This window comes from Oncorhynchus tshawytscha, linkage group LG10 (genome assembly GCF_018296145.1).
Source record: "Oncorhynchus tshawytscha isolate Ot180627B linkage group LG10, Otsh_v2.0, whole genome shotgun sequence".
Lineage (NCBI taxonomy): Eukaryota > Metazoa > Chordata > Actinopteri > Salmoniformes > Salmonidae > Oncorhynchus > Oncorhynchus tshawytscha.
The window spans coordinates 19,936,870-19,954,611 of NC_056438.1; the positions used below are offsets into that span (position 1 = coordinate 19,936,870).

At 43.2% G+C, this 17,742-nt stretch overlaps 1 protein-coding gene across 3 annotated transcripts in view; it reads left to right on the forward strand.

Annotated features, from left to right (window-relative positions):
- The window catches only part of LOC112235261 (up-regulator of cell proliferation), a 31,648-nt gene extending 21,382 nt beyond the window's left edge, over window positions 1-10,266 (forward strand). For all 3 annotated transcript variants that reach the window (XM_042328296.1, XM_042328297.1, XM_042328298.1), the window contains one exon: window positions 4,967-10,266. In XM_042328296.1, coding sequence (XP_042184230.1) covers window positions 4,967-9,654 — 4,688 coding nt within the window. In that variant the 3' untranslated portion in view covers window positions 9,655-10,266. The remainder of the gene's footprint in view (window positions 1-4,966) is intronic.
- The last annotated feature ends 7,476 nt before the right edge of the window (window positions 10,267-17,742 follow it).

Here is a 17,742-nt window from a genome sequence, read left to right on the forward strand (position 1 = left end):
CTAGCCTGTGCTTTCCTAAGTGCCTGTGCATATTGGTTCCTAACGTCCCTGAAAAGTTGCATATCACAGGGGCTATTCGATGCTAATGCAGTACGCCACAGGATGTTTTTGTGCTGGTCAAGGGCAGTCAGGTCTGGAGTGAACGAAGGGTTCTATATTTTTTGAACGGGGCATGCTTATTTAAGATGGTGATGAAGGCACTTTTAAAGAATAACCAGGCATCCTCTACTGACGGGATGAGGTCAATATCCTTCCAGGATACCTGGGCCAGGTCGATTAGAAAGGCCTGTTCGCTGAAGTGTTTTAGGGAGCGTTTGACAGTGATGAGGGATGGTCGTTTGACTGCAGACCCATTATGGAAGCAGGCAATGAGGCAGTGATCACTGAGATCTTGGTTGAAAACAGCAAAGGTGTATTTGGAGGGCAAATTGGTTAGGATGACATCTATGAGGGTGCCCGTGTTTACGGATTTGGGGTTGTACCTTGTAGGTTCATTGATAATTTCTGTGAGATTGAGGGCATCAAGTTTAGATTGATGAATGGCCGGGTGTTAAGCATGTCCCAGTTTAGGTAATGTAGCAGCACGAGCTCTGAAGATAGATAGGGGCAATCAATTCACATATGGTGTCCAGGGTACAGCTGGAGGCAGAGGGTGGTCTATAGCAAGCCGCACACCTCCAATTGACTCCAATTATGTCAATTAGCCTATCAGATGCTTCTAAAGCCATGCCATAATTTTCTGGAATTTTCCAAGCTGTTTAAAGGCACATTCAACTTAGTGTATGTAAACTTCTGACCCACTGGAATCGTGATACAGTGAATTATAAATGAAATAATCTGTCAGTAAACAATTGTTGGAAAATAAAGTAGATGTCCTAACCGACTTGCCAAAACTATAGTTTGTTAACAAGACATTTGTGGAGTGGTTGAAAAACGTGTTTTAATGACTCCAACCTAAGTGTATGTAAACTTCCGACTTCAACTGTATGTGTAAAGGTGACATGGAAAGTCACTGGGGCGGATAGGTATGATTCCTTTGGGTTTCCATAAAAACATTTGGGAAAGGCACACACCTGTCTATAAAAAGTCCCACCGTTGACAGTGCATGTCAAAGCAAAAACCAAGCCATGAGGTTGAAGGAATTGTCTGTAGAGCTCTGAGACAGGATTGTGTCAAGGCACAGATCTGGGGAACGGTACCAAAAAGAATTCTGCAGCATTGAAGTTCCCCAAGAACACAGAGGCCTCCATCATTCTGAAATGGAAGAAGTTTGGAACCACCAAGACTCTTCCTAGAGCTGGCTGCCCGGCCAAACTGAACAATTGGGGGAGAAGGGTCATGGTCAGGGATGTGGCTAAGAACCCCGATGTTCACTCTGACAGAGCTCTAGAGTTCCTCTGTAGCTTTCCACCAATGAGGCCATTATGATGGAGCGGCCAGACTGAAGCCACTCCTCAGTAAAAGGCACATGACAGCTCGCTTGGTGTTTGTCAAAAGGCACCTAAAGACTCTCAAACCATGAAAAACAAGATTCTCTGGTCTGATAAAACCAAGATTGAACTCTTTGGCTTGAATGCCAAGCTTCATGTCTGGAGGAAATCTGGCACCATCCCTACGGTGAAACATGGTGGTGGCAGCATCATGCTGTGGGCATGTTTTTCAGTGGCAGGGACTGGGAGACTAGTCAGGATCAAGGCAAAGATGAACGGAGCAAAGTACAGAGAGATCCTTGATGAAAATCTGCTCCTCAGCGCTCAGGACCTCAGACTGGGGCCAATGTTTACCTTTCAACAGGATAGCGACCCTAATTATACAGCCGAGACAACTCAGGAGTGGCTTCATGACAAGTCTCTGAATATCCTTGAGTGGCCCATCTCTGGAGAGACCTGAAAATAGCTCTGCAGAGACGCCCCCCATCCAACCTGACAGAGCTTGTGAGGATCTGCAGTGATAAAGGCACACCAAATACAGGTGTGCCTTCAACAACGTACCGAGTAAAGGGTCTGAATGTAAATGTGATATTACATTTTTTACATTTGCGAATGTATAAAAATGAACCTGTTTTTGCTTTTTAATTATGTGTTATTGTGTGTAGATTGATGAGGGAGAAAAAACGATTTAATCAATTTTAGAATAAAGCTGTAACTTAACAAAATATGGAAAAAGTGAAGGGGCCTGAATACTTTCTGAATGCATTGTGTAGTTTCTTTATAAATTGTATTTTTTTAATATTTATTTTTCTATATTACAATCCCTAGCATTGATAGGTTTTGATTTCCATTTCATTTTGAATAGCCATGGAGTGGTCTTGGTTTCTTGAAACAGTTATCAATGTATGTATAGCTTGTTGACTATGAGAGCTACTCGTCTGCCTTTTAGTCTATTGTCTTTGAAGATGGGTACAGTACTTTGCGTCGTTCTGCTATTTCATTTGGGAACGGATCGTTCAGGCCTTTTTGAAAGCCGGCACGTTTTTTGCCCCGGCTTTTAACCAATATTTTATCTTTAAAGGGTGCGAATTTGGCAATGATTGGCACTTGTATCGATGCCCTAAATTTGGTCAATAGTATCGCCTGGGATCTGCACCGCTTTAACCATGATTTCACCTGATTTTCGTGCATTGATCTAGTCTGTATAACAAGTTCTCTTAACAACAGCTCTCTTTTTTTAGGTCATTATCGTCAGCTTCGACAACATTAACTGTACCCTTCAACTTTTTAGTTTATTTTTCAACTGTTGCGGCTTTCTCAACACTCATTTCAAGGCTCGCCTTCATCTCTTGTATCAAATCAAAATGTATTTGTCACATGCGCCGAATACAACAAGTGTAGACCTTACATTGAAATGCTTACTTACAAGACCTTAACCAACAATGCAGTTTTAAGAAAAATAAGTGTTAAGTAAAAAATAGAAAAGTAAAAAATGTAAATAACAAATAATTAAAGAGCAGCAGTAAAATAACAGTAGCGAGGCTATATACAGGGGGTACCGGTACCAAGAACCAGTCAATGCTCGGGAAGCATGGTGAGTTGGCTCGTGGACGGCGATACTCCCCAGCCTGCCTCCAGTTCCTCCCGTGGACAGCGATACTCCCCAGCCTGCCTCCAGGGTCTCTTACCATCCAGGATCTCCTCCCATGTCCATGTTAACTGTTAAAGTCTCAAATATATGTCATGAAACTTTAGACACAGTTTGTTACGATAAAAAATAACATTTACAACAGATATAACTGGGTTCAGCTGGATTTGACTGAATAAAAGTATGGTTGACACCAATGCAATGTGTTAAGCAATAATGGAGGGGGGTGAGACCAGCCGCTCAACAATAGACCAACAGGCAGTTCTGGGAAACAGATGAACATTTATGAGAAGTCACACCCTAAACTTTGTCTTGACATATAAAATATTGTTTGGTTATGTGCAAGCTATGGCATATAAATGCAGAATCCAGTGGGGTGAGAACTTGGTTTGAGCTTTTCTCTGCATTCGTCACACACAGTGACACAGTGCATCCAGTTTATGAGACCAGGCTGTCTACACACAGTGACACAGTGCATCCTGTCGGTACTTGTCATAACTCTCCTGTGACTGTTAGAAGGATCAGGTTACAGTGGGTCTGCTCTACAGCGTGCTCTCTCTCATAGAGGGGGAGAGCAGGAAGTCGGCTGTAAGCCAGTCGTAAAATACGCTGCCCCTATGCTCTGTAGTGTTTGAGATTGGAGTGTAAACTGTGGAACACAGAGAGACCTTTGCACATCAAAAGTTTGAATAATTAAACAATATTTCTATTTTTGAGAATGTGGGAGTGGTGTGGACACTTAAAGGACAGTCATGATGAGTGTTTCATTTGGTGATCTCATGAAGGACAGGAAACCCACATTACTGTATCTGTTTGTGTACACTTTTCAATTATCAGATTTACATATAGATGTTGGATAAAATGAATGAGTAAATATTAAACTATTTGTGAAAAAATGTAACGTGATGTTAGCCTTCTAAATGAGAATAGTTCTTCATATAAAAGTTTTAACTAGCACTCACTCTGTGTGCAATAATAGTGGTTAACATGAGCCTAAAATTATTAATTTGGCTTTGGATGGTGTACAATACACCCAGTCACTACAAAGATACAGGCGTCCTTCCTAACTTAGTTGCCAGAGAGGAAGGGAACCACTCAGGGATTTCACCATAAGGACAATGGTGACTTTAAAACAGTTTAATGGCTGTGATAGGAGACTACTGAGGATGGATCAACAACATTATAGTCACTCCACAATACTCAACTAAATGACAAAGTGAAAAGAAGGAAGTCTTTACAGAAGACAAATATTCCAAAACATGCATCCTGTTTGGGTATGCTTGTCATCAGGATAAAAAGAAACAGAATGGAGCTAAGCACGTACAAAATCCTAAAGGAAAACCATGTTCAGTCCGCTTTCCAACAGACACTGGGAGACAAATACAACACAAATACAGACGACGTTGAATGTTCCAAAATGGCCAACTTAAAGTTTTGACTTAAATCTATTTGAAAATCATTGGCAATACTTGAAAATGACTGTCTAGCAATTATCAACAACCAACTTGACAGAGCTTGAAGAATGGGCAAATATTCTACAACCCAGGTGTGCAAAGCCCATAGACTAACCCAAAAAGACTCACAGCTGTAAATGCTGCCAAATGTGTTTCTAACATGGTATTTACTCGGTGGTGAATACGAATTAAGATATATTAGTGTTTTCCTTTTCATAATTCTTTGAGGCTCACAGTATATGCCAGATAATGACAATTAGACCGGCCCACTGAGCTCAAAATGGACCAGCTGGCATTTTCTCAAAATGGCAGATGGCCAGTCTACCCCTGTTCTGATATGTCATCTATAAAATAAGGGTTGTGCTTTACAGATTTAATTAAAAAAATATTTATTAAATTCACCTGATCAAATATCTCTTTCTTTCCCCCCACAGAAATCCACCTGGAGAGATTGCTGCTGAACCTGGGGTTGGAGAAACACTACACAGAGAAGCTCGCCCTGAGCACCGTGCTGCAGATCGATGATAAGACCGTCACAGATGAACGCGCTCAGACTCTCTCAGCCCTACCATGGACTTTCTTGAAGAGGTTAATGATGGTTAATGTAACAGCTAGGAGTGTGAAATGTACCTCATCAGGAGGCGAGGAAAGTTGTGATGCTTCATTTTGCAACATAGACCTAGATCTGGAGAGTCTGGTTGATAACATGGACTCTAGTAATGTTGTAAACCCCTTAGATGTTGTTACTGCTCTCTTTCTGTGCTCTAATGGTTTTTTGCAGCAAGAGATGGTCTTGAAAATGTCAATGTGTCAGTTTTCTGTGCCCCTACTTCTCCCCAATTGTGACACAAAACAGTGCATGCTGATGCTTTGGGCAATGCGAGACATTATCAAGAAGTTTAGACCTCATTCATTGTCAGACCCAAGAGGATTTGTTGAAGACAGGATTGTTCTCTCTGACCTCCCCATGGTCTCTTTTGTCAGATTGGGTGAGTGCTCTCTGTCCAAGTCACAGATTCTGAACAAGCTTCTGAGTAATCCCCAACAGTATCACGACACGTTTGTCCACCATGATATGGAGTGTGGTGATAGTCCAAGGAGGATATCCAATGGATTAGTTGAGATAACCTGGTACCTTCCCTGTGGGAACAAGAACATTGACATCTTTGGTGAACCTGTCGCTGTAGCTAATCTGAGAGGGGACATCAGTTTGTTTGAGACCCAGTACTCCTTTCTCTTTCAGACTTCCGCAGCAGTCTTTGTGTTCTTTGACAACCTGGACAACAAGTACAAGCTACTGACCAACCAAAACACCAAGGCACAGCTGTTTCTAGTGGGTAACCTACAGAGCAAGAGCTTCAGCATTGATGCTTTGAAGAAAACCGCCAAAGAGCTAAACTTGAAGACGAGCAACGTCATCCTGAAGAACAAACAGATGAATGATGCAGACTTTGTGAAGAAGCTGCAAAATGCGGTTGGTCAGGTGATCAAGAGTTCAAAGTCCAAAATGCCATTGGAGCAGATGGCTGAAGTGGCACACAATCTTGGGATCTTGGTTGACGAGGACTGCCAAGAATGTCAAAGTGCAAAGCAAAAAGCTGATGCAATTACTTCAAACATACATGACATACCACAGTATAAGGAAAGTCAGCTTCCCTTGCAAGGACAGGTCTGGAAGGAGCTGGCACGTCTAGAGAAGGAGGAATGCAGACTGCGGAAAGCTAGGAATCAGAACATAGAGATGTATAAAAGTGATCTCCAATCACAGAAGATACAACTCAGGGAAAGGCAGAGAAACTATGACATATTAGGTGCAATGTCTTGCTTCATAAATGCAATGTCAAGGACAGGGCTAGAAAGGTCCTACTTCTTGAAATGGATGCGAATGAACCTGGACAATCTGTCTCGTAGAAACTTGTCTGGCCTCAGAGAGCAGTACAAAGAGAAGTGCCAGAACTCCTCTAAAAACAAAGAAGAAATTGCAGACCTTGACAGACAGATTTCAAACAGTTCTTTGGGAACCGAGCATTTCCTACGTGAAATGGGTCAACTTTATGAGTCTTCTGTCTTACTCAGAGAAACTGATGTGTCACGGCAACAAATGCAGCACCTGCCCAGACTATGTGCTGAGCTGCTTCTGGATGGGTTTCCTCTGGAGCTGGTGGACGGAGACGCGTCCAACATACCTCTGAGATGGGTGAGTGATGTGCTGCATCAGCTCAATGTCTTAGTGCAGCCGAAGAACAAGATCCTGGTGGTAACTGTTCTAGGTGTTCAGAGCACAGGAAAGTCCACCCTACTGAATACAATGTTTGGAGTGCAGTTCGCAGTCAGTAGCGGCAGATGCACAAGAGGGGCCTTCATGCTTCTCATCAAAGTCAAAGACGACTTCAAAAAGGAGCTGAACTGCGATTTTTTAGTGATCATCGACACAGAAGGGCTGAAGTCGCCAGAGCTGGCACAGCTGAATGACAGCTATGAGCACGACAATGAGCTAGCCACTCTAGTTGTTGGGCTGAGTGATGTCACAATTGTCAATATTGCCATGGAGAATTCGACCGACATGAAGGACATCCTTCAAATTGTTGTCCATGCTTTTCTTCGAATGAAAGAGGTGGGAAAGAAGCCCAAGTGTCTGTTTGTCCACCAGAATGTGGCAGATGTCTCGGCACACGACAAGAACATGAGAGACCGGAAGATGCTCTTGGAGCAATTGAACAAGATGACCCAGGCAGCAGCCAGAATGGAAAAAAAGGAAGAGAACAAGATCTTCACAGATGTGATGGAGTACAACCCAGAGACTGGTAACTGGTACATCCCTGGACTTTGGCATGGTAACCCTCCAATGGCACCTGTCAGCGCCGGGTACAGCGAGTCCGTCTACGAGTTCAAAAAGAACATGATCAAGGTTTTCCAGGACTGTGAGGCCCCTGGGAACATCATGGACTTTCTGGAGTGGACAAAAAGCCTTTGGAATGCTGTGAAGTATGAAAACTTCATCTTCAGCTTCAGAAACAGCCTGGTGGCTGATGCCTACATGAAGTTGTGTGTTGAGTTCAGTAAGTGGGAATGGTCATTCAAAAAGCACATGCACACATGGACAACAAATGCTGAAACAAGGATTTCCAACTTTGGGACAGTTGCAATGAAATACCAGATGGACAACATGAGGGATTTTCACAGCAAATTGAAAATGGAAGCCTCAACGGAACTTGTCAAATGGGAGAAGACCATTCTTGACAACCTGACCAAGTACTTCGAACAGACAGAGGTTCATGTCCACCTTGTGGAGAGATACAGAGAGGATTTTGCAAACAGCACCAAAGGTTTGAAAAGGGAGATGGAAAACTCTATAATGAGTAAACTGGAAGCTGCTTTTGAGATTCGAAAAGGAATGATCAAGCTTGACACAATCAAGAAGAACCACACAGCCGTGATGGAGAAAAAAGTGCTGAACTTGCTTGTGAACTGCAGAAAGAGCCATTCTGAGCGGTCAGAGAAGGACCTTGATAGAGAATTTGAAAAGGTATGGGAGGAAACTGTGTATGAGCTATCCAACTTTGAAGGATTGAGGCCACGAGATGTTTCGAGTGATGTTTTCAACCAGCTTCGGTCTAACATGGTGCAGAAGGGAGGTTCAGTGAATGAAAAGCTGAACCAAGTGAAACTTAAAGATCATGGAGAAGAACCCTTCATAGTCACTCCAGAGGGGGTTTTCAAGAGATTTTTCAAGGGTTTGTACATGAATGAGCACACAAGAAAAACCCAGGCCATGGCAGACAACCTTATAGCCAAATGCAAAGAGTTTGTGTTCGAGAAGGTCCAAAAGAAAACAGACTACCATGAAACATACATACAAGAGATTCTGCACATGATTGAAGAGAAGCTGGATGCCAACAAACAACTTGACACAAGCCTCAAATTTGAACTGAACATCAAATTGCACATTTGTGGGTTTGCAGCCAGGACCTTCCAGAATCTGCATGAAAAGTTCATAACTGACAATAATCCTCGTTTGTGCCTTGAACAGTTCAAAGATAAATACTTGGAAGACTTCAAAGACTTGATCAGTGGACAAGATCAGTGTCAGAAGAAAGCTGAGCAGTTCACCACCCTGTGTCTTAAACCAGCAGTAAAAGCCTATGTTGCCAGTTCCCTGGGTCTGGAAATTGTTGATGTAATGCTGACGGGACAGAATGCCTTTCAATTCAGCTCTCGGACATTTTTCCAGTCCTCTATCTTGAAGCAACTACTGTCAGAATTCAACTTTGCTAACTATGTGAGCTACATTTGTGACTACGAAGGCTTTGTCAAGAATTGGATTTTGGATGAAATCTTGAAGCGCTTCTCACAAGGAAACAAAATGTTTGATTTGGAAGACTGTCAACTCAAAGGGATCATCCGTGTCATCACTGAGGCACTCACAAAAGCACAGATGAATGAGAAGGGCAACATAAAGGAATTCATTAAGGACATATGCAGCCTCCTAGGAGAGAAGCTGGTGCTTCCCCAAGATGCATTGGAAGCCACCATGATCCTGAACAATTCCAACCAGGAATCGTTTGCCCACTGGCTTAAAATATCTGTGGTGGATATGGAACAGTCGCTGAGAGAAGAGTTCCAAAGAGCAAAGGATGTGAAAACGAAATTGGAAAGACAGAACATCAAGCCACAGAACGAGCTGTTCACAAAAGTGTTTGGCTGTGGGAAGCAGTGTCCATTCTGCAAGGCACCGTGCGAGGCAGGAGGAAAAGCCCACACAGACCACTGTGCCTCAATACATCGACCAGGGGGACTTGGTCGTTTTAGGTTTGAGGGCTCAAGAAATCTTGTCACTGACATCTGCTCCTCTTCAGTGTTCAATGATACCGCCTTCAAATGCTATGAAACACGTGGACAGTGGCATCCTTACAGGAAATACCGGGACATTTACCCTGACTGGCTTATTCCTGCGGATTCCAGCATACAGGCCTCGGACTACTGGAAATTTGTGATGGCAAAATTCAACAAGCACTTTGCCGAAGAGTATGATGCACTGCCTGCAGATATTCCCCCTGCCTGGAAATGGATCTCAAAGGAACAGGCAGAAAGAAGCATAAAAGAGTCTTTTAGCATCAAGTGAGATTCTCTAAATTGCCTCAAAGAGCAATAGCCTTAACTTGGTTTGACTGAGTCCTGACACATCAATACTTCTCAAGAGACTGCATAGAACATTCTTAGATTAAACACCAAACAAGTGTTCTTAGTTTTCAGTCAAGACACGGGCCCTTGAAATCTACCAATAAAAAAGCCATGGAATGGTGGCTGGTATGATGATCAGTCTTGCACTTGGCCTTAGATAACTGTCTGGCCATATTGTGGGTTTTATTTGCTATGCTGGAAAGCAATTGATTAAATAATGAATCCTACTGTGAATCAGTCTACCTAGGGTACTAGGCTCTGAGGCTAAATCTGTTTGTAAATGCTTAAGAACTTCACTTCTGTAAGTAAAAAGAATTCAAGTTTCAAAATTGTACATGTTCATTGCATTTTATTCATTTTGGTTCTTATGTGGTGAATAGGGTTAACATTTTCATTTAATTTTGTTACGGATCAAACCACACATTGTTATTACCCTATTTCTGATGTGATTCAGTCAAGTGTTGAAAAGGATCATCATTGAAATGGCAATGTTCTTTTAGATTCTAACGTACCTACACATTTCATTTAATGAAAATAAACTTACTCAAGTCTGCTTGTCTGTTTGTTTCTCTGTATGAAAGTAGTACTTCATAATATTATAGGAATATTTACTAGTGTCTGTTAATACCTCAAAGTAATATAAAAACAGAGGTTCTCACAAGTTTCTTGATGTATATATATACAGACTAACTCAACACATTTCTGGTAAAAAACACCATACATTTTCACCCCCTATTTTTATTTGTTCCAATGGCAAGGGGACGTCAAGAGGCAGTTTGGCTCAGCTCAGTCGCGACTCATGATGAGGAAGGACTTTTCAGTTGTTTCTGATTAATAAACAATGCCTCCCCCCGAGGAGACTTAACACATCTTTACTTTCGAACAATTCATTCTGCACCGTTCTATCGAATGCAAATTATGTCTTTATTGAGACAAATAAAATATTACATTTTTCCATTGACACTTTGGGAAACTCTCAATAAACAACAATGCCATTCTGGAATTAGACTAACAATACTCCGCCTCTCCATTACCAGAACTTTACAGAGATAGGCTTCAAACTCAGTAGAATATACTATCCACAGATAAGGCTGAGCAGCAGCTACTCCGCAAGCGCGGTTTTGTTTTACGAGCATGGAGAAAATGCTGGTCGACTTCTAACTCATCAATCAAGTGCAAATCTGCCTCACTCCCTCAAATTCACAAAACCTCGGGTGTTTTAACAGTTAGTCCCATTGAAATGAATGATACTGTCAAAACATTTTTACACATCAGAATCACCTGAAGACAATTCCATTTTGAATGATTTTCTTGACAATTTGGAAACTTCTACCATTTAGTACAGAGAAGAGAGAGGAAATTGATCAACCTTTGCAGTTAGAGGAGATTATTAATTATATTACAGCAATGCAAAGTGGGAAATCCCCTGGCCTAAATGGCTACGCAATCGATTTTTCTTCCAAACTGGCACCCCTCCTGCTTGTAATGTTTGAAAACGCCCTGGACCAGGGTGGTCGATCACGCTTTTGTTAAAACCCAGCACAGATGCATCTGAGTGTGCCTCATACAGACCGATCTCACTGTTAAATGCAGATGTACAAATTTGAGTGAAATTGCTCACCTCTCGAATAGAGTCTACTATGACAGACATCATCTCAACGGCTCAGAATGGGTCTATTAAGGGTCGCCACTCCTTTTCTAACATTCAACGTCTGCTTAATGTCATACACTCTCCTGCAGTAAATATCTCTTTAGATGCGGAGAAGGTATTTGACGGTAGAATGTGAATATTTATGCTCTGCACGGGGAAAATTTGGCTTTGGTGCAAACATCATTTCCTGTGTCCGACTGTTGTACTCATCACCCAAGGCATCAGTACTTACAAATAAACTTTGTTCACAGTATTTCCCACTATCAAGGGCCAGACGCCAATAATGTCCAATGTCCCCTCTGTTATTTGCCCTGGCGATAGACACCCCTTTTATTATGCTAAAGGCCACACCCTCAATACGTGGTATCTACAGATGGGGACTGGAACACAATGTTTTCTTGTACACAGATGACTTGCTTTTATACATCTCAGACCCTGAAGTGTGTGTCCCTGATATAGTAGACCTACTGCATAGGTTTGGTGTGTTTTCTAGTTTTAAATTGAATTTCTCAAAGTTAATGTTTTCCTATTAATGAATTAGCTTTACACATTCCACGGGAAACTATTCAATTTCCTATGTCCAAGTCTGGCTTTAAATATGTAGGGATCAATATCACCCATACCATGTCTTCTCTCCATGAGGATAACTTTATTCCCCTGATAAGCAAACTTAAACTGGACTTTCAGAGATGGAGTATTCTCCATTTGACTTTAGCTAATAAATTGTGTCAAGATGAATGTATTGCCCAGATTTCTGTATTTGTTCCAATGTCTTCCTCTTTTTCTACCAAAGTCTTTGATCACTTTAGTGGATAAGAGTAACTTTTTTTATGGGGCGGTGGGAGTCCAACAATACGTAAAGCATTCCTCCAGAGAGAGAAAACACATGGAGGACTAGGCCTTCATATCTGTATGTATTATTAATGGACAGCGAATATACAAAAGATTGTTTACTAGCTTCACACCCCAGTAACTGACTGGTGTCAACCAGAAGCCAACTCCTGTTTCTCTTCCTCTTCGTCAGCTGTAGTCACCTCCAATTTCCACTTACAGCTTCGCACTACACATCCAATCAAATTGTTGTCAATACTCTTAAAATGCTGGCTCAATTATGTGAACATTTTAAATTCTGTGATTTCTCTATTCAAGGTCCTATACAGTACATTCAGAAAGTATTCACACCCCTTCACTTTTTCCACAGTTTGTTACTTTACAGCTTTATTCTAAAATGGATTAAATTGTTTTTTCCCCCTCATCAATCTACACACAATATCTCATAATGACAAACCAAAAACAGGTTTAGACATATTTGCAAACTTATGAAAAAAAAAAATGAAATCACTGTTGTGTCTTTACTATCATTCAATTGAATTGAATTGACATTAAACAGTCCAAAATCATATTACACAATTTTACAAACAGTATCTTAGTAGAGTGTTTTAGTAGAGGCTATTATATAAACAGCGTTATGGTAATGTGGCCACACCGTCTCCCATGAGCTTCCCCAAGTTGTAACAAACGGACCAGTTCGTAGCTGGATTCTTCACCGATCTTTTATACTTTCTCCGGAACATGAAATTTGTTCGTACCTTAAGTTCTGTGAGGTGGAAGAAATTCCTTTGTGCTCTATGAAAATTTACTCTGCCTCTTATACTATGCAGTGATGTGGCAGGATCTTCTCAGGAATTTACGACCTCTCTCCACAGCAGCCTAGTTGAAGGAGGCAAGGGGGAGGCAGGGAGAGGGGGATGGGGCTTGCTATACCCAAAGAGGGCAACGTCATGACATCACATTTACATAAGTATTCAGACCCTTTATTCAGTACTTTGTTGAAGCATCTTTGGCAGTGATTACAGCCTCGAGTCTCTCTGGGTATAACACAACAAGCTTGGCACACCTGTATTTGGTGAGTTTCTCCCATTCTTCTCTGCAGATCCTCTCAAGCTCTGTCAGGTTAGATGGGGAGCGTCACTGAACTGCTGTTTTCAGGTCTCTCCAGAGATGTTCGATCGGATTCAAGTCTGGGCTCTGGCTGGGCCACTCAAAGACATTCAGAGACTTGTCCCGAAGCTGAAAACATCCAAATCAAATCAAATCAAATTTTATTTGTCACATACACATGGTTAGCAGATGTTAATGCGAGTGTAGCGAAATGCTTGTGCTTCTAGTTCCGACAGTGCAGTAATAACCAACAAGTAATCTAACTAACAATTCCAAAACTACTGTCTTATACACAGTGTAAGGGGATAAAGAATATGTACATAAGGATATATGAATGAGTGATGGTACAGAGCAGCATAGGCAAGATACAGTAGATGGTATCGAGTACAGTATATACATATGAGATGAGTATGTAAACAAAGTGGCATAGTTAAAGTGGCTAGTGATACATGTATTACATAAGGATGCAGTCGATGATATAGAGTACAGTATATACGTATGCATATGAGATGAATAATGTAGGGTAAGTAACATTATATAAGGTAGCATTGTTTAAAGTGGCTAGTGATATATTTACATCATTTCCCATCAATTCCCATTATTAAAGTGGCTGGAGTTGAGTCAGTGTCAGTGTCAGTGTGTTGGCAGCAGCCACTCAATGTTAGTGGTGGCTGTTTAACAGTCTGATGGCCTTGAGATAGAAGCTGTTTTTCAGTCTCTCGGTCCCAGCTTTGATGCACCTGTACTGACCTCTCCTTCTGGATGATAGCGGGGTGAACAGGCAGTGGCTCGGGTGGTTGATGTCCTTGATGATCTTTATGGCCTTCCTGTAACATCGGGTGGTGTAGGTGTCCTGGAGGGCAGGTAGTTTGCCCCCGGTGATGCGTTGTGCAGACCTCACTACACTCTGGAGAGCCTTACGGTTGAGGGCGGAGCAGTTGCCGTACCAGGCGGTGATACAGCCCCCAGGATGCTCTCGATTGTGCATCTGTAGAAGTTTGTGAGTGCTTTTGGTGACAAGCCGAATTTCTTCAGCCTCCTGAGGTTGAAGAGGCGCTGCTGCGCCTTCTTCACGATGCTGTCTGTGTGTGTGGACCAATTCAGTTTGTCTGTGATGTGTATGCCGAGGAACTTAAAACTTGCTACCCTCTCCACTACTGTTCCATCGATGTGGATAAGGGGGTGTTCCCTCTGCTGTTTCCTGAAGTCCACAATCATCTCCTTAGTTTTGTTGACGTTGAGTGTGAGGTTATTTTCCTGACACCACACTCCGAGGGCCCTCACCTCCTCCCTGTAGGTCGTCTCGTCGTTGTTGGTAATCAAGCCTACCACTGTTGTGTCGTCCGCAAACTTGATGATTGAGTTGGAGGCGTGCGTGGCCACGCAGTCGTGGGTGAACAGGGAGTACAGGAGAGGGCTCAGAACGCACCCTTGTGGGGCCCCAGTGTTGAGGATCAGCGGGGAGGAGATGTTGTTGCCTACCCTCACCACCTGGGGGCGGCCCGTCAGGAAGTCCAGTACCCAGTTGCACAGGGCGGGGTCGAGACCCAGGGTCTCAAGCTTGATGACGAGCTTGGAGGGTACTATGGTGTTGAATGCCGAGCTGTAGTCGATGAACAGCATTCTCACATAGGTATTCCTCTTGTCCAGATGGGTTAGGGCAGTGTGCAGTGTGGTTGAGATTGCATCGTCTGTGGACCTATTTGGGCGGTAAGCAAATTGGAGTGGGTCTAGGGTGTCAGGTAGGGTGGAGGAGACATGGTCCTTGACTAGTCTCTCAAAGCACTTCATGATGACGGAAGTGAGTGCTACGGGGCGGCAGTCGTTTAGCTCAGTTACCTTAGCTTTCTTGGGAACAGGAACAATGGTGGCCCTCTTGAAGCATGTGGGAACAGCAGACTGGTATAGGGATTGATTGAATATGTCCGTAAACACACCGGCCAGCTGGTCTGCGCATGCTCTGAGGGCGCGGCTGGGGATGCCGTCTGGGCCTGCAGCCTTGCGAGGGTTAACACGTTTAAATGTCTTACTCACCTCGGCTGCAGTGAAGGAGAGACCGCATGTTTTCGTTGCAGGCCGTGTCAGTGGCACTGTATTGTCCTCAAAGCGGGCAAAAAAGTTATTTAGTCTGCCTGGGAGCAAGACGTCCTGGTCCGTGACTGGGCTGGATTTCTTCCTGTAGTCCGTGATTGACTGTAGACCCTGCCACATGCCTCTTGTGTCTGAGCCGTTGAATTGAGATTCTACTTTGTCTCTGTACTGACGCTTAGCTTGTTTGATAGCCTTGCGGAGGGAATAGCTGCACTGTTTGTATTCAGTCATGTTGCCAGACACCTTGTCCTGATTAAAAGCAGTGGTTCGTGCTTTCAGTTTCACGCGAATGCTGCCATCAATCCACGGTTTCTGGTTAGGGAATGTTTTAATCGTTGCTATGGGAACGACATCTTCAACGCACGTTCTAATGAACTCGCACACCGAATCAGCGTATTCGTCAATATTGTTGTCTGATGCAATACGAAACATCTCCCAGTCCACGTGATGGAAGCAGTCTTGGAGTGTGGAGTCAGCTTGGTCGGACCAGCGTTGGACAGACCTCAGCGTGGGAGCCTCTTGTTTTAGTTTCTGTCTGTAGGCAGGGATCAACAAAATGGAGTCGTGGACAGCTTTTCCGAAAGGGGGGCGGGGCAGGGCCTTATATGCGTCGCGGAAGTTAGAGTAACAATGATCCAAGGTCTTTCCACCCCTGGTTGCGCAATCGATATGCTGATAAAATTTAGGGAGTCTTGTTTTCAGATTAGCCTTGTTAAAATCCCCAGCTACAATGAATGCAGCCTCCGGATATATGGTTTCCAGTTTGCAGAGAGTTAAATAAAGTTCGTTCAGAGCCATCGATGTGTCTGCTTGGGGGGGGGATATATACGGCTGTGATAATAATCGAAGAGAATTCTCTTGGTAGATAATGCGGTCTACATTTGATTGTGAGGAATTCTAAATCAGGTGAACAGAAGGATTTGAGTTCCTGTATGTTTCTTTCATCACACCATGTCACGTTAGCCATAAGGCATACGCCCCCGCCCCTCTTCTTACCAGAAAGATGTTTGTTTCTGTCGGCGCGATGCGTGGAGAAACCCGCTGGCTGCACCGCCTCGGATAGCGTCTCTCCAGTGAGCCATGTTTCCGTGAAGCAAAGAACGTTACAGTCTCTGATGTCCCTCTGGAATGCTACTCTTGCTTGGATTTCATCAACCTTGTTGTCAAGAGACTGGACATTGACAAGAAGAATGCTAGGGAGTGGTGCACGGTGTGCCCGTCTCCGGAGTCTGACCAGAAGACCGCCTCGTTTCCCTCTTTTTCTGAGTCATTTTTTTGGGTCGCTGCATGGAATCCACTCCGTTGTCCTGTTTGTAAGGCAGAACACAGGATCCGCGTCGCGAAAAACATATTCTTGGTCGTACTGATGGTGAGTTGACGCTGATCTTATATTCAGTCGTTCTTCTCGACTGTATGTAATGAAACCTAAGATGACCTGGGGTACTAATGTAAGAAATAACACGTAAAAAAAACAAAAAACTGCATAGTTTCCTAGGAACGCGAAGCGAGGCGGCCATCTCTGTCGGCGCCGGCAGTTCTATGATGATGCTGCCACCATCATGCTTCACCGTAGGGATGGTGCCAGGTTTCCTCCAGATGTGAAACTTGGCATTCTGAGTCCTTTATGTGCCTTTCTCCAAGCGGGGAATTTTTACTGAAGAGTGGCTTTCGTCTGGCCACTCTACCACAAACGCCTGACTGGTGGATTGGTGCAGAGATGGTTGTCCTTCTGGAAGGTTCTCCCATCTCCACAGAGGAAGTCTGGAGCTCTGTCAGAGTGACAATCGGGTTCTTGGTCACCTCCCTGACCATGGCCCTTCACCCCCAATTACTCAGTTTGGCCAGTTGGCCAGCTCTAGGAAGAGTCTTGGTGGTTCCAAACTTCTTCCATTTAAGAATGATGGAGGCCGCTGTGTTCTTGGGGACCTTCAATGGTGCAGAAATGTTTTGGTACCCTTACCCATATCTGTGCCTTGACACAATCCTGTCTCGGAACTCTTTCGTCGACCTCATTACTTGGTGTTTGCTCTGACATGCACTGCCAACTGTGGGACCTTATATAGACAAGTGTGTAGGCAAGTTGTAGAAACATCTCAAGGGTGATCAATGGAAACAGGATGCACCTGAGCTCAATTTCAAGTCTCATAGCAAATGGTCTCAATACTTAAAGATGAAGTCAGGAACTTTACATTGTTAACAAACTATAGTTTTGGCAAGTCGGTTAGGACATCTACTTTGTGCATGACACAAGTAATTGTTCCAACAATTGTTTACAGACAGATTATTTAACATTAGAAGCTTCTGATAGGCTAATTGACATCATTTGAGTCAATTGGATGTATTTCA